Here is a 26,357-nt window from a genome sequence, read left to right as displayed (position 1 = left end):
GCCCTCAGACTTAAAACAAAAAGAACCAATGTATTCTGGGTAGAGTTTGTCCCTGTCAGAAGATGGACTCACTGTGGTGCTGGGCTGAAACTGGAGGTGTACGCATGAATGCAGTTTTTAACATTCAGCTAGATAAACATACGGAAATATAATGGCATTTCCAAAGGTTCGTGGGCAAATGGAGTAAAAAGCCAACTTTATTTTGGTGCAAAAAAAAAAAAAAAAAAAAAAAAAACAAACTGAAATCCACGCACAGTTTTTCCAGAACAGGCATTCTCCACGCACTTTCTGACGGCCCCTGGCACGGTGGAAAAACGAAGGGAGCACATCAGGGAACCACAGTCTGCCTAACGGACCGCAACTGGCCAAACGCGGGACGACCTGAGCACCAACAGCAACGATGACAGTACTGACCGAACTCACCAGACAAGAGCCTGGGGCCACCCTCTGACAAGGAAGCATCTAAACAGAGGCAGAGAACGCTCTCCTCCAGCCAGTGTCACTGTGACTCGGGAAGGATGCCGGACCTGGACCACCGGCACACTGACAACCCCGGGACAGAAGATGTACCTCGTGTCCAGGCTTCTTACATGAGACTGCACACCGACAAAGGGAAAAGTGCTGACGTGACACGGAAAACTCAGGCACACACCACCTTCACCAAACAACCAAAATGAGGCAAACCCACTCGCCATAGACACACTGACAGGACTTCTGTTGCACCGCTCATGGCAGAAGTGCGTTCATCACCTCCCTCCTGTCTAACATAAGCCTCTGATGTTACAGGCTTTTCCTTCCCTGTCCACAGGCTCTTAAAGCAGGCTATTGTTCAGTCTACAAAATCTGATGCAGCTACGCAGTTAAAAACAATCCCATTCCTCTAAAGCTTTACAATCATTTTGAAATATTGATTTCAGTAAAAGTAGAACTGGACCAAAACAGTCTAATCTGTAAGATAAAAAACTTTACATTTAGGAAATAATAAACCTGGAAAGCAGTATTTCTATTTCTCTAGTTTTGAGAGGCAAAACAGAGGAGCAAATGAAAATTTTGATTGCAACTAAGCTTTCCTTACTACCATCAATTAAAGATCAAACTATACTATGTTAAAGAATACAATTTCTATTTTACATTCTCCTTAAATTAAACCTTGTACGGGGCCGGCACTCTGTGGTGTAGTAGGTTAAGCTCTGTCTGCAGCACCAGCATCCCATATGGGTACTGGTCGGTATCCCTGCTGCTCCTCTTTCAATCCAACTCCCTGCTAATGGCCTGGGAAAGCAGTAGAAGACGGCCCAAGTGCTTGGGCCCCTGCATCCATGTGGGAGACCTGGAAGCAGCTCTTGGCTCCTGGCTTCGGACGAATCTAGCTTTGGCCATTGCAGCCATTTGGGGAGTGAACCAGTGGATGGAAGACCTCTCTGTCTCTACCTCTGTCTGAAACTCTGCCTCTCAAGTAAATAAACAAAACTTAAAAAAAAAAAAATTAAAACTTGTGGTCCAGTGTTTGGCCTAGAGGTTAAGACATCTGCATCCTATATCAGAGTGCCTGGGACTGAGTTCCAGCTCTGCTTCTGACCCCAACTGCCTCCAAATGCGCACCCTGGGGGGCGGCAGGTGCTGGTTCCAGTAGCTGGGTCCCTGCCACCCACACAGAAGACCTGGAATGAGCTCCCAGTTCCTTGCAGAGCAGCTGGGACTGGAGCTGGCGCCCATGTGGGATGCACTGCAGGCAGCAGTTTAACCCACTGCACCACAGCACCAGCCCCACCTCTGGGTCTTATTGATAAAAATGACTTAAGACACTCATCCTCAATGTAAGAATATTCTTGTGGCCCAGTGCGTTAAGTCCCTACGTGTGATGCTAGCATCCCACACTGGGTGCCTTCTCAAATCCCAGTTGCTCCGATTCTGATCCAGCTTCCTGCTACCGTGCCTAAGAAAGCAGCAGCAGATGGGTCAAGTAGCTGGGCCCCTGCCGGCCATTTGGGAGACTTACATGGAATCCCAGGCTCCTGCCTGCAGCCTGGCCCAGCTCTGACCACTGCAGTCATCTGGGGAGTGATAGGGATGGAACATCTCTATCTAACCCCCGACCTCTGTAATCTTGTCTTTCACATAAATAAAATCAAAACAAAGATTCTCATAAAGTATATCATAATCTTCCAGCTTGCTGGAACTAACTCCTGCTAGGTTGTGCTGTCAGCACTTGCTTTCTATTTTACTTCCTGGGAGCAGGCATTTAGCCTACTGGTCAAGACACTCATTGCACATCAGAATTACTGGGTTTGATTCCAGGGCCTGGCTCTGGACTCCAGCCTTCCACCCGTGCTGACACTGGGAGCTGTGGTGATGGCCCAAGGAACTGGGTTCTTGTCACCTGAATGGGAGACTGGACTGGGTTCCGGGCACCTGGCTCCAGCTCCAGCTGGACTCGGTTAGTAGATGGGAACTGTCTGTCTCTCAAATGTTTTAACAAGTATTTTATGTCTTCTTCTAAGGCTGACCAAACCCTTCTGTAAGGCATGGCTTCTTAAGATAAAAATCAGGTATTTAAATTTTAATGGCCAAGGAATCAATGTGTCCTTTAATATTACTGTTCTATGAGGTGCTCACACAGGGTAACCAAAAGGCAATCTTATTACCCTTACTTCAAGATCTCTTGTGGAAGAGATGAGGCATGTGTTATACGACAGTCCACACACACCGGCAATACAAAGCTAAACGATTCATTTATGCACATCACTTACCATACTTCTTCTAATATAGTTGATGGCCTTTTTCATATCCATGCCTGACCAGTTGTTGAGCATATAGCACACACAGGAAGCACAGTAGACGAATCGCATGTCATTCTCACTGCCTTCAGGTACTGCACAAAAGCTGAAAATAGTTAACAATAACATGATTTTCTACTAACACCAGATGATACATTCTTTGCAGGAGAGTTAGAAAAACCTACTTTGTCTTTACTTGCAGAAAAATCTATCACCGATTTAAAACTGTATCCTGCCTGTACTATATAACAGAACTATTATCTCGAACACTATGAAGCCACCTCTAGGTCAGTGCACTTACTCCCAAGTCCACACCAGTCTCTCACACTGCCTGTCATTCGGTTCCAGAACCAGGGACAGCGGTGGCACACTGCCTCGTGCATTTACGGCAGCCACTGCGCAGTAAGAAATTCCCAAGCCCGTTTCACTATATGAAATTTTATCCAAACAAATAATCAACTGATCTTTTAATGTCACATACTGAATTGGTTTTAGAGAGATAATAGCTCATGTTTCATATTTACGTCTTTATAAACAAGTGTAAGGCAGCAGTAATCAAAACTAAGAATGGAATACTGAGCTGTCAGTCTCATGTTCCCAGTGAGCGAAGTATCTACTCTTATAGTGTTATAGGTAACATCAATTTACTCTTATGTCTACACTAATCTGTCCCTCATCAAGAGCAATGAATGTTTAACAGCCCTGATACTACAAATATGCAAGGATCTAACAACATAGCCGGATTTTTTTCTCCTTAGATGTCATCATTACTGCTTTATTACTTCAGTTTAAAAAACTTTCTTAAAACTCTATGAAGATTCTTCTTTAGACACCACTCGAACCACCAAATGTTAATGAACATATTCACTCTTGTTCCTAGCCTTTAAAAATGTCACAGAAACTACCTTCACTGGAATTTAATATTCAGTGTTCACCCCTTTCTCCTCCAGTCAGGTTTTTTCTATTTTTTTTTTTGTTTTGTTTTGTTTTGTTTTTTGGCTGGTAGTAAGTACAAATTCATGGGGCAGAGGGTATGGGGTGATATTTTCATGCACGTGTGCACTGCAATGATGAAATCAGGACATTTAGCTTATCCGTCTACCATGTAAAGCATTTACCATCCTAGACACTTTCTTCCAGCTGTTCTGAAATACACAATGCAGTGTTGTTAGCTACCATCATCCTTCTGGGCAGCAGTAATGGAGACATGCGATATATGAAGCAGTGTTGTCAGTTTCTGTGTAGCAGTACCCGAGACATACTCCTACCTGGCTAAGACTCTGCACCTGCTAAGAGCTGCTCCCAACCCCCGCCCCAGCCCAGCCTCTGGTAACCACCACTCTCTTCTCTACTTTCAGCAGCTTTTCAAGATTCCCCATGTGGGTGAGAACATGCAGACTTGCCTTCTGTGCCTGGCTCCTTTCACTTATTCTCATGTCCCACAGGTTCATGTATGTTGCCACGGTGGGTTTTTGTCCTTTCATATTGCTGAATAGTATTTCATTACATATATAAAAGCCCATTTTCTTTACGCACGCATCACAGATGGACCCATCAGTATGTTTTAAGGAAGACAGGGTCAGACTAACTGTATGCTTACTTCAAAACAGTTTTTCATCTGAAAGTAAGCTGCAGCAGAGCCCAATCCTGACACTACTAAACCATTTATCTATGTCTGTTCTTCAAAACTGAAAAGGGAACGGAGTGGCCCATACCTGCCGTCTTCCAGCTGCAGGGCTCTCAGGCCTGCTAAGCAAGCTTCTTTATTTACTCGGCTCAAGTCGTCTCCGAGAATGACGAGGCAAGAGAGGCCGGTGTAGGTCATGGCTATGTGGCCACTGTCATAAGGGTGAGCTGTTCCAGGATTCTAAGGTCCAAATTAACATGTTAATTAACAAACTGAAATTAAAACTTATCTCATTTACTAATTTCACATGAGGTTTCAGTAAGCAGCGAACTTAAGTGCCGCTCACACTGATCTGCACACTCACTGAAACAAAGAAAACCTCCACTGACATGAGATGGGCCTTCCACATGCGCAAGTTCCACATTTACAGACTCAACAACTGCAAACTGAAAACATGCAGGAAGAACTCGGTATCTCTTTTTCTTAAAAAAAAAAAAAAAAAAGTATGCATTTATTTGAAAGAGTGGCAGGGTGTGGGGGGAGAGGGAGGGAGAGAAATCTTCCATCCGCTGGATCCCTCCGCAAAGGGCTCCAACAGCCCGGGGCCGGGGCACTCCTTCCTCGTCTCCCACAGGGGTGGCAAGGTCCCCGCCGTTGGGCCACCTTCTGCTGCCTTCCCAGTGCATTCGCAGGGAGGAGAACTGGGACTCAGCCAGCACCACGCTATGCAGTGCTGGTGTCACAGGCTACCGCTTAACCCCTGCACCACGATGCCAGCCCCAAACCCCTGCATCTGACTGGACACGCGCAGACCATTTCCCCCGTCATTATTCCCTAAGTAATGCAGCTAAGCACTGCTAGCATCATTCCCTAACTAACGCAGTTCCCTGCATAGTAAAGCTGCATAGCACTGGCACTGTATTTTAGAGACCGCATGAAGACCATGGAGAGTAATCTAGAGATGATTTAAAGTACGTGCAAAGACGTGCGCAGGTTACATGTAAGTATGATGCCATTTATATAAAGAAGGACTGGAGCCAATTCTCACTTCTATCGCCCGTAACCCTTCTCGTCTCTTTGACCCCAGAAGAACCAACCTTTGATGGATTGAATGGAATCCCCAGGTATGAAGAGCCTCGGAAACCACAGCGATTTAAATTTGATCCTAAAAAATAAAAATGTGTGCTTATTTAAAGTACACCTTATTTTTGTATGCAATCCGCACTGGATCTGAGCCAAAAGGCTGAGAAGCGACTGTACACAGTCCACACCAGTCCAACTACATAATCTTCACGAACCAGAGTCTTTCAGGACCAAACCTTTGTCACCGTCTTCATTTTCAGACTAGCTAATGTTGAGTGCTCACGACATGCCAGTCTGTGCTACATGCTTTAAGAGAATCCCCTTAATGATTTCCTACCATGAGCCTTTACAGCTCACCTCACTGCAAACAAAATGCATCCACACTTCTCCCATCCGACCTTTTTCACATGATCAACATATTCAGTCCCCTTTCTACAGAGCACAAAATAGAAGCCCACAGGTTGACAGTTCACACAACAGGTCTAAAACCCTCACTCCCTGTCCAGGGACTTTTTATTCTCCCTCAATGCCTCTTCACACGTGAGGGAAGTAAAGGTTATGTACTCTTCTACAGTCATGGAGAACAGGTACTTTGTATTTCAACATTCCAGACAATAATGCATTTGGCTCTGAAGTATAGAGACCATTTTAACATAGTACTTACTCAGTATTTGTTCAAAGTATATTTATCACATTTTTCTACCTACATTTTTCATTTTTCAAAATATCAGTGGAACATACTAGAACAATCACATCCACATGGCAACAGTTGTGATGGTTATCAGAAAACCAGCATGACAGATGCAGAACACAGTACTGGCAGAATGTAAATGCACTGCTAAGAAAATTCAAACTGGTTTACAAATAGGCTGACATAAAGAACTTCTTTTATAGCTCCTACGGCTGACACATGAGAAATTCACAGTAACTGACTTCTCACCAGGTACTGCATTTTGCTTTTTAATCACCTAAAATACAATAACAGCTGATGCATTAATTCCTTCAACAAATTAGGAACTACTAAATTTAAAACTCTCCATCAATCACACCCCTTTTTCCTTATTAATGAAAATATATCTTAAAAAGATAGTAATGGTAATACTAATTTTTTTAAAGATTTATTTATTTATTTGGAAGGCAGAGTTAGAGAGAGGCAGAGAGAGAGAGGCAGAGAGAGAGACAGAGAAGTCTTCCATCCGCTGGTTCACTCCCCAAATGGCTGCAATGGCTGGAGCTGATCCGATATGGAGCCAGGACTCGGGAGCTTCTTCCGGGTCTCCTATGCAGGTGCAGGGGCCCAAGAACTTGGGCCATCCTCTACTGCTGTCCCAGGCCATAGCAGAGAGCTGGATTGAAAGTAGATCAGCCAGATCTCAAACCAGAGCCCATATGGGATGCTGGCACTGCAGATGGCAGTTTTACCCGCTATGCCATAGCACCAGCCCATGGTAAAACTAATTTTAGTGTACATGGTTCTCTTATCCTCCCTAAAGACTATTAAATCGCTAAGTTATTTAAGACTTACCAATACATAAAGAGGCATCAAAAGACTGAGACCCTATGACCCAGTAGGTGTATCTGGAAACCGACTCCCACAACTTCAAATATGAGAGCCATCACGTGTACAGAAATGCTCACTGCAGTGTAACAATGGTGAACACTGGGAGGCAATATAAATACACATCAGGCTGCACATATCACGTTACACCCACTGAAAGGAACATTACACTGCTATTAATTAATTAGTGTAACTGTGCTAACATGGAGAAATGTGATAGGGTTAAGTGAATTAGCAGTATACAAAAACACACGAGCTCTGTGGTTTATAATTAAGAAGACCGTGCATACTGAAAAAGCCTGGAAGGGAATAAAAATAGAATTAATTATGTGGGACGACAGGAATAAGAGACCCAGACTGAGCTCCTGGCTCCCTGGCTCCGCCCTGGCCCAGCTCCAGCCGTCATACGCACTTGGGGAATGAAGGAGCAGCTGTGAGCTCTGTCTGGCTGTCCCTTGGAGCCTCTCAAATTAACAACTAAATAGGGCAGCACCGTGGTTCAACAGGCTAATTCTCCACCTTGGGGTGCCAGCACAATGGGTTCTAGTCCCCGTCGGGGCACCGGATCCTGTCCGTGCCAGCACAATGGGTTCTAGTCCCGGTCGGGGCACCAGATCCTGTCCCGGTTGCCCCTCTTCCAGTCCAGCTCTCTGCTGTGGCCCAGGAAGGCAGTGGAGGATGGCCCAGGTGCTTCGGCCCTGCACCCCCATGGGAGACCAGGATAAGCACCTGGCTCCTGCTATCGGATCAGCGCGGTGCGCCGGCCGCAGCATGCTGGCCACGGTGGCCATTGGAGGGTGAACCAACGGCAAAAGGAAGACCTTTCTCTCTGTCTCTCTCACTGTCCACTCTGCCTGTCAAAAAAAAAAAAAAAAAGCTAAATAACAACATTTTCAACATTCTTAATTAATTCACTAGGCTCTCTCTGGTTCCTATCAGGATTTGTCAACGATCATGCTTTCCTTTATAATAAGCTTACCTTTTTGTGATAATCATTAAAGTATAAACATGCAGTTCATTTGAAATTTGACTAGATGCGTACTTCCAGTGAAGTTCAAATGGCTCCATGTGTGACTAAACAGCGCCATCTAGGGGCTGCTGTTGTGGCACAGCAAGCTAAGCCACTTGGATGCTGGCACTGGGTCCCGGCTTCTATTCCAGCTCCGTGCTGGTGTGCCGGGAAGGCGGCAGAAAGCAGCCTAAGTGCTCAGGTCCCTGCTACCCACAGGGGAAACCCGCGTGACGTTCTGGGCCTCTAGGCCTACACCAGCCCTGCAAGTTGCAGCCATCTGCAAAGTGATCCAGCAGATAGATCTTTCTCTGTGTGTTTATCTCTCTGCTCACTCTGCCTGTCAAATAAATATACATATAAATAAATACATCTTTTTTTAAAAAACGGCACTATCTGGGCCAGCGCCGTGGCTCAACAGGCTAATCCTCCACCTAGCAGCGCCGGCACACCAGGTTCTAGTCCCGGTCGGGGCACCGGATCCTGTCCTGGTTGCTCCTCTTCCAGTCCAGCTCTCTGCTGTGGCCCGGGAGTGCAGTGGAGGATGGCCCGAGTCCTTGGGCCCTGCACCCCATGGGAGACCAGGAGAAGCACCTGGCTCCTGCCTTGGGATCAGCACGGTGCGCTGGCCGCACACTACGTCGTGCACGTGTTTACGTCTAAGTATGTGGAGAGAGATTACTAGAGACTATACTGTTCAGCCACCAACTGTAAGGAAAAGAAACCCCTCCATTGACTTGTCTGCACAAAAAAGACTGCCACTGACTGTTTTAAAACAGTGAAGTTCCAGAGACACACAGAGACGGAAGAGGAGAGAGAAAGGGAGATCTTCATCTTCAGTTCACTCCCCAAGTGGCCCCAAGGGCCAGGGCTGGGCCAGGCTGAAGCCAGGATCCAGGAATCCATCCAGATCTCCCGTATGGGTGGCAGGGGCCCAAGGTACCTGGGCCATCTTCTGAGGCTTCTCTAGAAGCATTAGGAGGGAGCTGGTTTGGAAGTGGAGCACCCAGGACGTGAGTCAGCGCCCACTTGGGGTGCCGGCACCACAAGTGGGTGGCTCCTTCAGCCAATTCTTGTTTGAAGAGTAGATTATATTGTCAAACTTTTGAGTTCTACTGTTAAGTTCCTAAGTATATGTCTAGTATTATATGATAATATTTTAAATATTCTTAACAAAGAAAATGGGGCCAGCGCCGTGGCTCACTAAGCTAATCCTCCACCTGCAGCGCCGGCACAACGGGTTCTAGTCCTGGTACGGCGCCGGATCCTGCCCCGGTTGCCCCTCTTCCAGTCCAGCTCTCTGCTATGGCCCGAGAGTGCAGTGGAGGATGGCCCAAGTGCTTGGGCCCTGCACCCGCATTGGAGACCAGGAGGAAGCACCTGGCTCCTGGCTTCGGATCAGTGCGGTGCGCCGGCCATAGCAGCCATTTGGGGGGTGAACCAACGGAAGGAAGACCTTTTTCTCTGTCTCTCTCTCACTGTCTAACTCTGCCTGTCAAGAAAATCTAACCAGTGCTTTTCATTAGTAGCATACTTCCCCCTTCAAGAAAGAAATTGCTTTTCATAGGAAAAAAGTTGGCTCTTTCAAGAGAAAGATAAAATAAAAGTTACACCGAAAATTTTATTTGGCGCTCCTGACAAGGGATAATCCTTAGGATAAAACATCACCAGACTTCTTAATGGTAATGCTGCTTAAATACAATCCAACATGTGATTGGACATGGCCTTAACTTTCTAATACCCATCTAAAAAGATTTTTGCACTAAGCAAACAAAACCCAAGCAAGGAATGTGGCAATATCTTACATACAGAAATAGACATTTATATTTATGAACATGGAAGTAATTCTTCATAAGCCTTAAAAAAGAATCAGGTTTCCTAGTAAGAGGGCATACCTTTCACAACTTCTTAAAGATGACAGGAAAGACCCCTCCCCCAGACAATGTAAATCAAAATTTTATAGCAAAAAAAGTGTTCTTTTCAATATCCATTTTCTACATTGCAGAGATTAGTTTTATAATTGAACTCAGACAATTAGGGAAGGCACGTGAAGTGTTCTTGCACTTGGTGGTTCAAGGAGAATTCAGAATCACACCTCGCCCGTGCAAGGGTCTGTGCAAGTCTCTAGCACGTGACAGGCAACAGGCGGGCTGTCTCTGCCCATCTCTAGACCTACAATGCCTCCACAACCAGTGCTTTGCAACTTTAAAAATGTGCCACATGAAACCACACTTAAACATGGCAGCCATCTGAAAAATCAACACCAACAAAAATGAAGTCATTAAATATTTTACCTTTCAACGACCAACAATTCTATCTACATTTCCCAACAATTCATCCTATCAATTTATGAGATCTATTAAGGAACAGACACTAAATTTAGTTTCCTTTACCACAAGATAGCCTCAGCGTTTTCATGGCCACATCAGTATCTCACAGAAAAACCCCATGATACACAAAGCACCTGCTGCACTCAGTCAGTAATCCACAATACCAATATCCCAGAATTAGAAAACAAAACTGCATTCTAATCTCACCTCCAGCACTAACTAGCTACATTACCCTGGACAAATTACTAGTCTCTCTGGGCTTCAAACTCTTCACTTGTAAAAGGAGGAACCAGAGATAGTCATCTGACATGGCAGTCCAGACGCCCCTTGGAGGCCAGCACAGTGGAACAGGGTGAGTTGCTATTGGCAACAGCGGCATCCCGTGTGGGAGTGCTGGCTACTGTGCACGGCTTCTGATCCAGATTCCTGCGACTAAGCCTAGGAAGGCAGTGGAGGATGGCCCAAATAAATGGCTGGCCACTACCATGCAGCTGGAAGACCAGCACGCAGTTCCTGGCTGCTGCTCTTGGCCTGGCCCTGTCCTGGAAGTTGAGGTCATTTGGGAGCAAGCCAGCAGATGAAGACCTTTGTCTCCATTACTCTGCCCTTCAAATAAATATATCTGTTAAAGTGAGCAAAAAAGTTGCTGTTTGGGACACCTGTAACCCCCAGTGTAGTGGCTGGGTTCACGTCCTGGCTCCACTTTGGATTCTAGCTTCCTGCTGATGAACACCACAGAGGCTTCCAGTCTTGGTCAAGTCCTGGGGTCCCTGCACCCATGGATGAAATCTGGACTTAGATCCTGGCCCAGCTCCGTCCTGGCCCAGCTCCAGCTGTTGCAAGTATTTGAGGAGGAAACCAGAGAATAGGAGAACTCTTACCTGCCCCCTGAATTTAAAAAATAAAACGATGAGCCATAATGTTCCCTGCTCTGTTCAAGATTAAAATTCTCTGGTTATGCCCTTGTGAACAGAAGGGAATACACAATCCCCAGCCTGTGTTTCCTGCATACTTCCTCCTGAGGCTAAGACGGGCCCCTCCTCACACACTTACTAATATGCCAGACCACGAGGGCTTTTACAGTCCTGCCGTGAGTGGAGGCCCAAGTTAAATGCGATCAAATACTCACAGGGTCCCTAACTGCCATAGTGACCGTCTCCCCTAGGGACCCATATACTTCAATGGTAAAGCAACACTGAGACCTGGAAGTAAAAAGCTCAGGATTTTAGTCCAATTCGTCTTAACTTTAGGCACGTCTCTTAATCACTTTGCTTCTAGCTTCTCTTCTGAGGCAAGTCAATGAGGTAAAGAGCAAATGTGACAACGTATTTGGATTCTAAAAAGGTATAGCATTACTACTGCCATTAGCAAAAGTGTCAGTTTTTGTTTATGAGTATATAGCTCTAATTTTCGATTTTTATTATTATTATTTTTTATTTAACAGAGTTAGCGAGAGAGAGACAGAGACAGAGAGAAAAGTCTTCCTTCCATTGGTTCACGCCCCCAAATGGCCACTACGGCCGACGCTGTGCTGATCTGAAGCCAGGAGCCAGGTGCTTCCTCCTGGTCTCCCAGGCGGGTGCAGGGCCCAAGCACTTTGGCCGTCCTCCACTGCCCTTCCAGGCCAGCAGAGAACTGGACTGGAAGAGGAGCAACTGGGACTAGAACCTGGTGCTCATATGGGATGCTGGCGCCATAGGCGGAGGATTATCCAAGTGAGCCCTGGCACCGGCCCCCTAATTTCCAATTTTAAATGTTTACTTTTGTTGTATTCTAATGAGAAGTTAAGGCTTGTTATAACTTAAAAGAACTTAAAATTGTAAACACAGAGACACGGTCAACATTCAGGCAGTGCAGTCACACTGAGCAGACAAGGCAGCTTGTGCCACCGCTGGCCACATCTGCTCCCAGTGGCTCCCTCGACGCAGATCTTCTCTGCTTCCTCTCCGAGTTCTCCCTGCACACCCATGGACTGTAACTGAAGAACAGCTGTTTTCTGAGGTTACTTGAAAAAGTTTGCGGAAAATGGAATTAAAACAAAAATATTTTTAAATCCATGCATACCTTTTAAATAATATCGCATGAACTTTCTGAACGCCCCTTGTATCAATGGACTTCAAAAATTATTACACTAAAGGGACTGGTGTTGTGACAGGCCAGGTAAAGCTGCCACATGCAACACCGGCATTCCACGTGGGCACTGGTTCATGTCGCAGCTGCTCTACTTCCAATCCAGCTCCCTGCTAATAGCCTGGGAGAAGCCATGGAAGATGGCCCACCAGCTTGGGCCCCTGCCACACATGCGGGAGACCTGGATGAAGCTCCTGGCTTCCACCTTGCTCAGCCCTGACCAATGAAGCCACTTGGAGAGTAAACCAGCAGATGGAAGACCTTTCTCTGTCTGTCTGTCTCTCTCTCAACCAAATAAATAAATCTAAAAAACAAAACAACAACAACAAAAAAAATACACTGAAAATCTTTTACTTTCATTTTCTACAAACTTTTTCAAGTGTCTCACAATGTGCCAGAATCTTCCACCTGCTGGCTCATCCTTCCAACGCCTACACCCAGGGCTGGGCCAGGCTGGAGCTGAGAGGATCCAAGTACTTGAGCCATCAGCTGTTGCCTCCCAGAGTGAGCATTAACAGGGAGCTGGGATGTAAGTGGAGGAGCCGTGACTGAAATCCCACACTCCCACAAGCCACGCAGGTGTCACAAGTAGTGGCTTAATCCTCTGCACCACAACAACCATCCCTAATCAATCACAGTTTTACAAAGGATTTGTCAACACAGGTTTTTTTTTTTTTTTTTTTTTTTTACAGGCAGAGTGGACAGTGAGGGAGAGACAGAGAGAAAGGTCTTCCTTTTTGCCGTTGGTTCACCCTCCAATGGCCGCTACGGCCAGCGCACCACATTGATCCGAAGCCAGGAGCCAGGTGCTTCTCCTGGTCTCCCATGCGGGTGCAGGGCCCAAGGACCTGGGCCATCCTCCACTGCCTTCCCGGGCCATAGCCGAGAGCTGGCCTGGAAGAGCGGCAACCGGGATAGAATCCAGCGCCCCAACCGGGAGTAGAACCCGGTGTGCCGGCGCCGCAAGGCGGAGGATTAGCCTGTTGAGCCACGGCGCCGGCCCAGTTTTTTAAAATTATATAAACACAAACATGAACTTCAAAAACAGACACCATAAACTATGCCTCAGAATTGATCATGTTAATAATTTTTTTCTACACAAAGCTTTAGCTTATTATTTCTCCAAAGTCTGAGTGAGATTTAGAAATGATTATTTCAACCAGTAAAGCATAGTATTACCCTAAAATGCTGATTCTTTTACACAAGTACGTGGTGATCACTGATTAAAACTTCATGATTTTCCAACAGTTTATTTGCTTGATCTTTTTTATTTAAAGGAAGTATATTTAAAACTTTTATTTATTTGAAAGGCAGATGATACACAGAGACTGGCTAAGATCTCCTCTGCACTGGTTCACTCCCTAAATGCTCACAACACCCAGCGCTGGGTCCAGGCCTCCCACGTGTGTGGCAGGGACAAGTACTGGAGCCACCACCTACTGCTTCCCAGGGTTTCCACTGGCAGGGAGCTGGACCGGAGTGGGGCCAGGCCCTGCAGTGACCTGGGATGTGGGGTCCCAGCAGTGTCTTAACTGCTGCACCAAATGCTCACCCCTGCTTGATCTCTTAAGGTTAGGACTTCTACATCCAAGTCAGGGAATTCACACGTACCAGAATGAACACTGAGCTTATGAACCCTGGGTGTATTTAGTTGGCCAGGTAATTTATGAACTCTGAGAACAATTCAGGGAGCTTTAGGAAACGACTGAACAGAGCGCTCTTGGAAACTGTTAAAGAAATGCGAGTGAAGCACCAGAGGGAGACCACAGGACAGTGAAGAGACAACAAGAACAGCTGAGGAATGAACAGAATGAACGCTACAGAATTAGTCACACACAAACATGAAATACACATAACCAGCACGCAGTCGTCAATACGGGAGCACACTACGGAGAGACATTACAACTGTGATGTACAACTGTACTCAATCCAAGACAACTGTAATTGTTCTCTCCAGAGACTGACAATTAGACTGAAGTGCTGTACGAGAACAAAAAGGGAATGCTGCGTTACAAAACAGGCATGAATGAAACATGTTAGCAGTGTGCTAGTACATACTAAGACTTGCTGGTTCAACACATGTAATGCCAGGCACAATGGGTCATGCTAAAAATAAAATGGTAAAAACTCACTCACTGTCTTCTGTGGGAAGGACCTGCAGGGAGTAAATCCACTCGATTATATCATCTTTGTTCACCACATCTAAGGAATCCAACATATCCAGCCCGGAGAGCGCAAAAAACGCGATTGTCAACCTAAAAAGACAAAAAGGTAAGATACCGCCATGACTATCAAACCACGGAACCCTTCCTAGCTCACGAAAGTAAGAAACATGGGCTACTTTTACAGTAACTTAAACAACCTTGCTAAATCCAAAAATACCAAGCATCCTTATGATGTAATAGTACCACACAACCTTTGTTTCAATTTTTTAAAAAGGCTCCCTTGAGATTAGGAAACCGATCCCCCACTGAAGCACACAGGACTCCAGCAGCAGTCGGAAGGGTCAAAGGAGATTATAAACAAGCGGTCCTCGCACCCCATCAGTACAAACAAGCACAAAAGGGGAAATAAGCAAAACGTCGCTTCCACTAATTCACCGAAAGCAATTAGCTTACAGCTGCGCTTAATTCTTGAGAGACGAGAATGAACTCATGTTTATTCAAATCTGTTTATAAATAGTATGGCTCCTTGAAAACAATCGACAATGAATTCTGGGAAACAGGAACACTTTAAAAACTAAACACAAATATATTTCAACTACATTTTCCCAGAGAGACACATTCTTCAATGGAATGAAACACTGAGGCAACACCCTGCCCCTGTAACACTGCCCTTCTGTAGCAATCAGAATCCAGTGGGTTGCTCTTAACATAAAAAAGAGATTCTTATATTTATATAACTCCCTTCACACTGACAAGCATCCGTAATGTGGCTTGAGCACTGCTACCTTCTTTCCACAGGCTAATAATCCCTAAGTCTAACAGTAATAAACTACTACTTCAGGGGCCAGCGCTGTTGCAGCAGGTTAATGCCCTGGGTGCAGCACCAGCACCCAAGCTGCTCCACTTCCGATACAGTTCTCTGCTATGGCCTGGGAAAGCAGTAGAAGATGGCCCAAGTCCTTGGGCCTCTGCCAACCACGTGGGAGACCTGGAAGAAGCTCCTGAATCCTGGCTTCAGATCGGCGCAGCTCTGGCCGGTGCAGCCAGTTGGGGAATGAACCAGCAGATGGAAGACACCCCCCCCCACCCCGCATAACTCCGACTTTCAAATAAAAAAATCTTTAAAAAAATTAAAATAAATTACTACTTCACAGTTACACAGAGAGGAGAGGCAGAGAGAGAGAGAGAGAGAGAGAGAGAGAGAGAGAGAGAGAGAGAGAGGTCTTCCATCTGCTGGTTAACTCCCCAACTGGCCGCAGCTGAGCCGATACGAAGCAGGATGTTTGTCCTGACCTGGAGGGACAAGAGTAGCAGCGATCTTAGGACCAAATCACATTCCGGAACAATGCAAGAGGACCAAACCACACTGTAGATACACCAGAGTAACAACCACCCCAGCACTAGCTGTGCTCCTGAACACTACACACCAAACAGGGACCTAAGGACCAGCCACACTGTAGATACACCAGAGTAACAATCACTCCAGCACTAGCTGTGCTCCTGAACACTATACACCTAACAGGGACCTAAGGACCAGCCACACTGTAGATACACCAGAGTAACAATCACCCAGCACTAGCTGTGCTCCTGAACACTACACACCTAACAGGGACCTTAGGACCAGCCACACTGTAGATACACCAGAGTAACAATCACCCAGCACTAGCTGTGCTCCTGAACACTACACACCTAACAGGGACCTTAGGACCCAGCCACACTGTAGATACACCAGAGTAACAATCACCCCCGCACTAGCTGTGCTCCTGAACACTACACACCTAACAGGGACCTTAGGACCAGCCACACTGTAGATACACCAGAGTAACAATCACCCCAGCACTAGCTGTGCTCCTGAACACTACACACCTAACAGGGACCTTAGGACCAGCCACGCTGTAGATACACTAGAGTAACAATCACCCAGTACTAGCTGTGCTCCTGAACACTACACACCTAACAGGGACCTTAGGACCAGCCACACTGTAGATACACTAGAGTAACAATCACCCAGTACTAGCTGTGCTCCTGAACACTACACACCTAACAGGGACCTTAGGACAGCCACACTGTAGATACACCAGAGTAACAATCACCCAGCACTAGCTGTGCTCCTGAACACTACACACCTAACAGGGACCTTAGGACCAGCCACACTGTAGATACACTAGAGTAACAATCACCCAGTACTAGCTGTGCTCCTGAACACTACACACCTAACAGGGACCTTAGGACCAGCCACACTGTAGATACACCAGAGTAACAATCACCCCAGCACTACCTGTGCTCCTGAACACTACACACCTAACAGGGACCTTAGGACAGCCACACTGTAGATACACCAGAGTAACAATCACCCCAGCACTAGCTGTGCTCCTGAACACTATACACCTAACAGGGACCTTAGGATAGCCACACTGTAGATACACCAGAGTAACAATCACCCCGGCACTAGCTGTGCTCCTGAACACTACACACCTAACAGGGACCTTAGGACCCAGCCACACTGTAGATACACTAGAGTAACAATCACCCCCGCACTAGCTGTGCTCCTGAACACTACACACCTAACAGGGACCTTAGGACCCAGCCACACTGTAGATACACCAGAGTAACAATCACCCCAGCACTAGCTGTGCTCCTGAACACTACACACCTCACAGGGACCTTAGGACAAGCCACACTGTAGATACACCAGAGTAACAATCACCCCCGCACTAGCTGTGCTCCTGAACACTACACACCAAACAGGGACCTAAGGACCAGCCACACTGTAGATACACCAGAGTAACAATCACTCCAGCACTAGCTGTGCTCCTGAACACTACACACCTAACAGGGACCTTAGGACCAGCCACACTGTAGATACACCAGAGTAACAATCACCCAGCACTAGCTGTGCTCCTGAACACTACACACCTAACAGGGACCTTAGGACAAGCCACACTGTAGATACACCAGAGTAACAATCACCCAGCACTAGCTGTGCTCCTGAACACTACAAACCTAACAGGGACCTTAGGACCCAGCTACACTGTAGATACACCAGAGTAACAATCACCCCAGCACTACCTGTGCTCCTGAACACTACACACCTAATAGGGACCTTAGGACCAGCCACACTGTAGATACACCAGAGTAACAATCACCCAGCACTACCTGTGCTCCTGAACACTATACACCTAACAGGGACCTTAGGACCAGCCACACTGTAGATACACCAGAGTAACAATCACCCCAGCACTAGCTGTGCTCCTGAACACTACACACCTAACAGGGACCTTAGGACCCAGCCACACTGTAGATACACTAGAGTAACAATCACCCCAGCACTAGCTGTGCTCCTGAACACTACACACCTCACAGGGACCTTGGGTCCCAGCCACACTGTAGATACACCAGAGTAACAATCACCCCAGCACTAGCTGTGCTCCTGAACACTACACACCTAACAGGGACCTTAGGACAAGCCACACTGTAGATACACCAGAGTAACAATCACCCCAGCACTAGCTGTGCTCCTGAACACTACACACCAAACAGGGACCTAAGGACCAGCCACACTGTAGATACACCAGAGTAACAATCACTCCAGCACTAGCTGTGCTCCTGAACACTACAAACCTAACAGGGACCTTAGGACCAGCCACACTGTAGATACACCAGAGTAACAATCACCCAGCACTAGCTGTGCTCCTGAACACTACACACCTAACAGGGACCTTAGGACAGCCACACTGTAGATACACCAGAGTAACAATCACCCCAGCACTAGCTGTGCTCCTGAACACTACACACCTAACAGGGACCTTAGGATAGCCACACTGTAGATACACCAGAGTAACAATCACCCCAGCACTAGCTGTGCTCCTGAACACTACACACCTAACAGGGACCTTAGGACCCAGCTACACTGTAGAGCACACGAGGAACAATCATTTTAGGAGCTAACCACACACCAGAACACTGAAGGAGCAGCGACGACCTCAGGACCCAACCACACTCTGAAATACTACAGGAGTAGTTTGACAATCAGTGCTCTGTGTAATACCTATGTCTCAAGGGAAGGGGTTTGCTTTGTCTGTGCTATGGACTCAAATAATTATCTGACTTGCAATAGTACATCCAACCCTCCTGGGGAACTGCAAGAGGGTTTTCAGTCTGGATGTAACCACATGGTGAATGATATACTTTAGCCAAATAAAATTAACATATATTAATTTAATCTACTTGTTTATTATTACAGAAACGGAAGTGGAGAAAACAAGGACTTGAGGTCAGACGGGGCGAACACAGAGGCCTTCCGCTCTGCAGCAGGGATGAGTCAATGCATGACCAAAGCGTCACGGCTTTAAGCTAGTTTCTCTTCTAAGACTGAGCAACCAGAAATGGTCGAGTCCACCTCTTTTTCTAGGTGAAGACAATGAACTGCAAAGAGCTCGAGTCATTTGCTTGAGATTTCAACTCTGGATAACCCTGCGTCCCAGGGCAGTGATCTCTCGAGAGGGCTTCTCACCCGCTGTGCACCTGGCTATCCCAACTGCAGGACCACGCCACCGGCATGCAGTGGGTAAAGGCCCTGTCCGCAGTTGTCCTTCCTTCTGGATATGGATACGTTTCATTTACAAGCAAGTATCAATTACAAACATCAGTCTTCTGTTGACTTAATTATCAAGAGGTCCTCAAGGTCCAGCACTTTCAACTCATGACTTAAGACCAGTGAGATTCTCACTACTACAGTGAACAGCTTATTTTACAGAGTCAAGTGGCTGGCAATGGCTGGAATGAGAAGTCACTTTGGAGCAATGCCTGGTCTCTCTCTAGGGCAGGCTGGGCAAGGATTTCATTCCTGATCAAAACAGAACTCTCAAGTAGTCCTAAGGCTCTGAGAGGGAGAGAATTAAAATAGGCATAAGAAACAGAATCTGGTGCCAGCGCTGTAGTGCCTTAGGTTAAATCCTCCGCCTACAGCGCCGGCATCCCCTATGGGGACTGGTTCTAGTCGCGGCTGCTCCTCTTCCCAACCAGCTCTCTGCTATGGCTGGGAAAGCAGTGGAGGATGGCCCAAGTGCTTGGGCCCCTGCACCCCATGGGAGACCAGAAGAAGCACCTGGCTCCTGGCTTCAGATCGGTGCAGCTCCAGCCGTTGCGGCTATTTGGGGAGTGAATCCACGGACGGAAGACCTTTCTCTCTGTATCTCCCTCTCACTGTCTGTAACTTTACCTCTCAGATAAATAAAAATCTTAAAAAAAAAAAAATACACAGTATCTTGAGCTGTGGGGCTCATGAGGGAAACGACGCAAGGTGTTATGGCATCGAGCTGCCTGCTGCGGGGGGGGCAAACCACTGGATCACCTGACTCAGCACCAGAGAGGTAACCTTGTCAACACACACCTAAAATCAGACCTTCATTTCTTTTTCAGGATATTTGTTCTCGTCCTTTCTTCTTTTCTCTGGAAGTGAGTCTCTGAGACTGTAGCCTGAAAAACTGAAAGCAGTCAGCCCACGGCCACTCTGGACGATGTATGTAAAAGGTGCACCTTACATGGACGGGGCACAGCACTTCCCTTCCAACTTCCTACCTGCTTCATCAGTGGATCAGTTCAGAGACGGCAAGATCTCTAATTGCCCAGGCTTAAGTGGCATGCATGCTCACACACACGGAATAAACAGCACTCACTCACCAACAACAATGCAAAAAAGGAATTAAAAATGGCCTGAGCAGTGGAAACAAGAACTCAGTCATACTGATATGACAGGAATGAGTGGTGAACACTGTCAGGCTAGAGCACGAGCGACGACTGGAAGCACTTAGACTTCAAACTTTTTTTGTTTTTGACAGGCAGGGTTAGTGAGAGAGACAGACAGAGAGAAAGGTCTTCCTTCCACTGGTTCACCCCCCAAATGGCCGCTATGGCCGGCGCCGCGCCAATCCGAAGCCAGGAGCCAGGTACCTCCTCTTGGTCTCAAACGGGCGCAGAGCCCAAGCACTTGGGCCATCCTCCACTGCACTCCTGGGCCACAGCAGAGAGCTGGACTGGAAGAGGGGCAACCGGGACATAACTGGAGCCCCAACCGGGACTAGAACCCGGTGTGCCGGCGCCGCAGGCGGGGGATTAGCCTAGTGAGCTGCAATGCCGGTCCAAACTTCTTTAAAAAAAAAAAAAAAAAAGATTTATTTTATTTACTTGAAAGGCAGAGTTACAGAGAGTCAAAGGCAGAGAGAGAGAGAGAGAGAGAGAAGTAGTCTTCCATCCACTGGTTCACTCCCCAGGTGGCCACAACGGCCAGAGCTGCACCAATCTGAAGCCAAGAGCCAGGAGCTTCTTCCAGGTCTCCCATGTTGGTGCAGGGGCACAAGGACTTGGGCCAGCTTCTACTGCTTTCCCAGGCCACAGCAGAGAGCTGGATCAGAAGTGGAGCAGCCTGGATACAAACTGGCGCCCACATGGGATGCCCGCACTGCAGGCAGTGGCTTTACCTGCTATGCCACAGCGCAGGCCCAGTAGATTCCAAACGTCTAACCCTGCATGTAGACAACCTCTTCCTTACTGACGCCCCAAGTGTCTTAAATAACAGACTGCATTCCCACCTAGACCTCAAGGCTAGGGCTCAACCATACTGGTAAATCTAAAATTACAAACAAGCAGCTACAAAAAGAAACAGGAACACAGACAAAGCTGACAACAGTGTCTGTGAAGAGAGCCTTGGTGGGCACATTAGAGTCCATAAAGAGGTATTTACTAGCATACAGATGCGGAGTAAGCATGTGGGAATGAAGGACAGGCCCCATCAGCTCTAGAATTTCAAGTGCTATTTTTCATTTATACCATTTTTCAACAGCTGACCCATCTGGTAAATATTTTTAAGTACAGTCACACATTTCTGGAATTATATTAACAGGCAAAAGAGGCTCCCCACTATCCAATTACTCATTAGAGACCAGATGACAAAACGAACAAAGCAATCCAGGACAGCGGCTACCCAACCTGCTCCCTCTGCCTCCTGCTCTGCTGTGCGGATGGCGGCCCAGTCCCAGCATCCTGGGGCGGCGCCTGCTCCACGGCCCCAGCGCCTCCGCCTGGCCTCCCTGGCTCTGGTTCTTCAATTCAAGAATCGCACTGAAACGCGTATCTAACCGTGAAGACCCACCACTTGGCAAGCTCCCATCACCTACGTAATACCAAATTCAAGTTACCTGGAGGACACACAAAGCCTTCCACGATCTGGCCCACGTCTGGCTCCTCAGACCCCATCGCACACACCCTCCTTGCACTGTGAAACACTACTGGAGAACGGATGGATGTGTTCTGCTCAATGTTAACACTACTGTTAATCTCCATTCACAAAATAAGAAATAAAGACCTCCGGAACACATTCTCGGGTGGAGTTTGGGGTTATTCTCCTAAGTGGCCTCCTCCGAGTCCTTTGCTCGCTTCAGGTTCGGCCACTCAGGTGCGCCCACGATGCCCTGTAAACAGCACCATCACTGTGGAAGCCGAGCGGGATCAGGATCAGCTGGGAGCCCACCAGAACCGCAGCCCCTGGGACCTGCGTGCACTCTGCACGTTAACAACGTGCCCAGAGACTGACGGGGAGCCTTGCAGTCACCTGTGTGCCTGTCCGTTTCTCCCCTCGGGCAGTCTCAAACCCTGGCCTGCACCAAAGCCACCTGGGACGTCTGTGGCGGTGCAGACTTCCAGGCCCGCAGAGCACGTCCAAACGAGTGGACCCAGGGAGGTCCCAGTAGGTGCATGTCTGAAAACACCCCACTGTCACTGATGAAGGCCCTCCTACCTCAACCTGTGAGACACGTGAGGCACAGCAGGGAAGAATAGGGCACACCGGGGGAAGAGGATGCTCATGAGAGGAGAAAACTTGTGAAACAGAAGTAACTGCCCAACCTCTTCTTCTGCAACACGTGGTTCGGGGATCGTGAAGACGGTGTGGGTGTGTTAGAAAGCGGACACAATTTGTTCCTCAACAGAGAACCTTCCTCTAATTCCCTTCCCCAAACACAAATGGCAACAATAACTTAGGACCAGGAAAACCTTCCTCAACTACTAAAAAGCCCATTAAGCGGACCAGCACTGTGGGTCGGCCGCCTGATTCACTGTACCCCATATGTACCCCAGCTGCTCCACACCAATCCAGCTCCCTGCTAAGGCGCCTGGGAAAGCAGCAGCAGACGGCCCAAGTCCTTGGGCCCCTACACCCCTGTAGGAGACCGGGAGGAAGCTCCTGGACGGCCCAAGTCCTTGGGCCCCTACACCCATGTAGGAGACCGGGAGGAAGCTCCTGGCTTCAGTCTGGCCCAGCCCTCACCATCTGTGGCCATTTGGGGAGTGAACCAGTATAGAAAAGACCTCTCTCTATGTGCAACTCTTCCTTTCAAATAAATAAAATTAATCTGTTAAAAAAAAAATCCTGTTCACTGACAAAGCTCACAATCCAAGATTTAACATGCATTTGAGGCAACTGGTAAAGCACCACCTTCTAAAAGTTAACATTAAAAAAAAAAAAAAGATGAAAAAGAAAATATACTTTTTATTTTCACAAAGCCACTGTCACTACAGAAGTAAAAAAAAAAAATTATTATTATTTGTCAGACTAAGTGAAACAGGGAAACAATAATTTTTGCCACAACAGTAGGTCATAAAATAGCTAAATATTCAGTCCAATACAAGGTCTTAGGAATCAGCCATTTCATATCTACTGCTAAAAAGAAAGGAACATAAGACCTAAACCAATGGCTTAACACTGAATCCCGGTACCCAGAGAGGAGGCATTCAGCAAATGCTGGTGGAGCTCAAGCGTAACACAGGAAACAACTGTGACTGAGCCAACACACTGCCGTATCTTAAACCCTAACATGGGGGCCGGCGCTGTGGCGTAGTAGGCTAAGCCTCCTCCTGCAGTGCCGGCATCCCATAGGGGCACCACTGGAGTCCCGGCCGTTCCTCTTCCCATCCAGCTGTCTGCTATGGTCTGGGATAGCAGAGGAAGATGGCCCAAGTCCTTGGGCCCCTACACCCACATGGGAGACCTGGAAGATGCTCCTGGCTTCGGATCAGCCCATTTGGGGAGATGACCTTTCTCTCTGTCTCCCCCTCTCTAACTCTGCCGCTAAATAAATAAAATAAAATCTTAAAAATAAAAACAAACACGCAAAAAAACCCTAGTATGGCAAGAAACTGGGTGGCCAGTCCTCTTCCCTGACAACGCTGAAGCTTTTTCACAACATCTTACTGTCCGCTGTGAACCACAACCAACACAAAAGGACCTATGTGAAAGGCAGCAAAGAACGAACTGTGTAGGAACGAGAGAACTGCCAAACAACAACAACAACAATCACTACAAAAGCTACCTTACTTGCAGATGTTACCCAAGCCACCAGAAAACCAAAGTGATTTAAAAAGAGTTCTACTCAGTGGCCAGCACCGGACACAAGAGGGATAAACTCGGCACCTCCTAACGCGCCCAGGTGCTATATACCCACGATCTGGAACACAACACCCAGTGTAGACCCCAGGACTGCACGTTGTTAAGTCAGACCACTCGTGTTGTTTTACTTCAGCACGGCCCGGCGCCAGTATCCATCAGGCTACGTGCTTTAGTCCAAGCTGGAACTAGGCAGCGCAGACCCAGGGCTATCTGGAAAGGCAACCACAGACTGCAGACGGCCGCGAGCCAAAGTCGGCCGTGCAGGTCACAAGGTCGCAGCAGGATGCAAGGATTTTCATCCAAGTGTTTTCAACGCACAGAACACCCCTCCGCGTAAGATACAAATAGGCTGCACCAGCGCATGTTCCAACAGGACGTGCGCTGCAGGCAAGCGACCGAGTCCTGCAAGTCTTAAATCCAGGCGCAGAGAAGGCTCAGTGGGGAGACCGCCGCCCACCGACGGGGAAAGCAAGGTAAGTCGCGCGCAAAGTCCGGCCCGCAGGACAGAGTCCACTGCGGCCGGCCCGAAGCGCTCTCTTTGGGGACCGGCGACCAAGCCGAGCGTCTCCTGCAGCCACCCTGGCTCGGCGCCCTCCGGGCCGTCCCCACCACCCCCGCCCGAGGACGCAGCAGTCAATTCCCGGAAACCGGCCGTGTCGCTCACCGCCAGGACACAGCTCTTGACCGCGTGTGCTCCCCAGAACCCCGCAGTCGTGAGCGGGTCAAGACGCAGCGGCGGCTCAGGGCTCAGAACGCGCGGGCCGAGAGGACGGCCAGGCACCGCGCCCGGCCGCACCTGCCCGCGGCGCTACCGGCGCGGAGCGACCCGGCGCCGCCCCTCCGCCCGCGGAGCGCCGCTCCCGGGAAGCGGTCTTGGCCGTGGACGGCGGGGCTCGCCGCGGCTCCCACGCAGCCCGGAGCGGGGCAGGCGCGGGGGTCGTCCCCCGACACGCCACCGCACGCCCTCCGTCCGCCACGCGGAGGTGACCGAGCCGGGCCACCCGCGGGCCCCTGCAGAGGGGACACGGCGAGCCCGGGGCCGACGGCAGCGGCGTCCGGGAAGCCCTCGCTCGCAGCCGTCCAGAGAGCCCCGCCGCAGCTCGGGGAGGCGCGGGTCCGGGCCGGGTGGGCGGCGGGAGGCGGCCCGGCCCCGCCGCGCCTCCCCGAGTTACCTGCTGGTCTCCAGCGAAGAATAGCGTTCCGGCAACACCTGCAGGCAGCGCTGGAAGAACCGGACGTGCGGGTCCCGCAGGAAATCCAGCCGCTCGCCCTCTCCGCTCCCCGACAGCGGCTCGTCCTCCGTGGCCGCCATGCTGCTCCGGAAGTGACGTCTGTCGCGACCCGGAAGCAATTGCGCGCGGCGCCAGCGACGGTGACCGGTGAGCCCCTGGGTCCTGCTCAGGAGTGGCCGGGCCCTGGCGCTCCGGCCCGCGGAATCGCAAGGCGCAGCCTCCTCGCACGCCGAACGCCAGGGCTGGGAGACGCCTGTGGGGCCTGGCGACAGACAGCGGGCGCCCCGACGGGCATCAGGCGGAAAGCCGGACCCCGGGGAGACTGAGGGCCGCCCATGAGGGCCGGTGGACAGGGAAGTAGACAGCTGGTCGGACTGGAGACCAGCGGACACCGCCGGAGAGCAGGGCCGTCCTCGCCGAGTAGGGGTCTCCGCGCCTTCGCTGCAGCCACGGCCGCTGCCCCCAGGACTGCCTAGCGCACTGCGCCCTGAATCCACTGGGATCCGCGCAGGCCTTCCGCGTGGGGAGCAGAGGAATTCTGCTGCTGGTGCAGTGAGGACCGCGCGCTCACACTCGTGTGCACAGTGCAGTGAGGACCGCGCGCTCACACTCGTGTGCACAGTGCAGTGAGGACCTGGCTCTCACACTCGTGTGCACAGTGCAGTAAGGACCTCGCTCTCACACTCGTGTGCACAGTGCAGTGAGGACCTGGCTCTCACACTCGTGTGCACAGTGCAGTAAGGACCTCGCTCTCACACTCGTGTGCACAGTGCAGTGAGGAACGCGTGCTCACACTCACGTGCGCACAGTGCAGTAAGGACCTCGCTCTCACTCATGTGTGCACAGTGCAGTAAGGACCTCGCTCTCACACACTCATGTGAACAGTGCAGTAAGGACCTCGCTCTCACACACTCATGTGAACAGTGCAGTAAGGACCTCGCTCTCACACTCATGTGCACAGTGCAGTAGGACCTTGCTCTCACACACTCGCGTGCACAGTGAAG

General features: G+C 48.9%; 1 protein-coding gene across 1 annotated transcript in view; it reads right to left on the bottom strand.

Moving 5' to 3' along the window:
- PGGT1B (protein geranylgeranyltransferase type I subunit beta) overlaps window positions 1–25,435 on the bottom strand; it is a 49,449-nt gene extending 24,014 nt beyond the window's left edge. Inside the window, exons 1-5 of the mRNA XM_062189301.1 lie at window positions 25,294–25,435; window positions 14,651–14,769; window positions 5,502–5,569; window positions 4,493–4,644; window positions 2,751–2,883 (exon numbers count right to left, since the gene is read on the bottom strand). Of these exons, the coding sequence (XP_062045285.1) occupies window positions 2,751–2,883; window positions 4,493–4,644; window positions 5,502–5,569; window positions 14,651–14,769; window positions 25,294–25,433 (612 nt within the window). The 5' untranslated portion in view covers window positions 25,434–25,435. The remainder of the gene's footprint in view (window positions 1–2,750; window positions 2,884–4,492; window positions 4,645–5,501; window positions 5,570–14,650; window positions 14,770–25,293) is intronic.
- Window positions 25,436–26,357: the final 922 nt, after the last annotated feature.

The sequence above is a fragment of the Lepus europaeus genome, chromosome 4 (assembly GCF_033115175.1).
Source record: "Lepus europaeus isolate LE1 chromosome 4, mLepTim1.pri, whole genome shotgun sequence".
NCBI classification, from domain to species: Eukaryota; Metazoa; Chordata; class Mammalia; order Lagomorpha; family Leporidae; genus Lepus; species Lepus europaeus.
The sequence above is the reverse complement of the archived record's forward strand: the minus strand, read 5'-3'. Positions and strand labels throughout refer to the sequence as shown.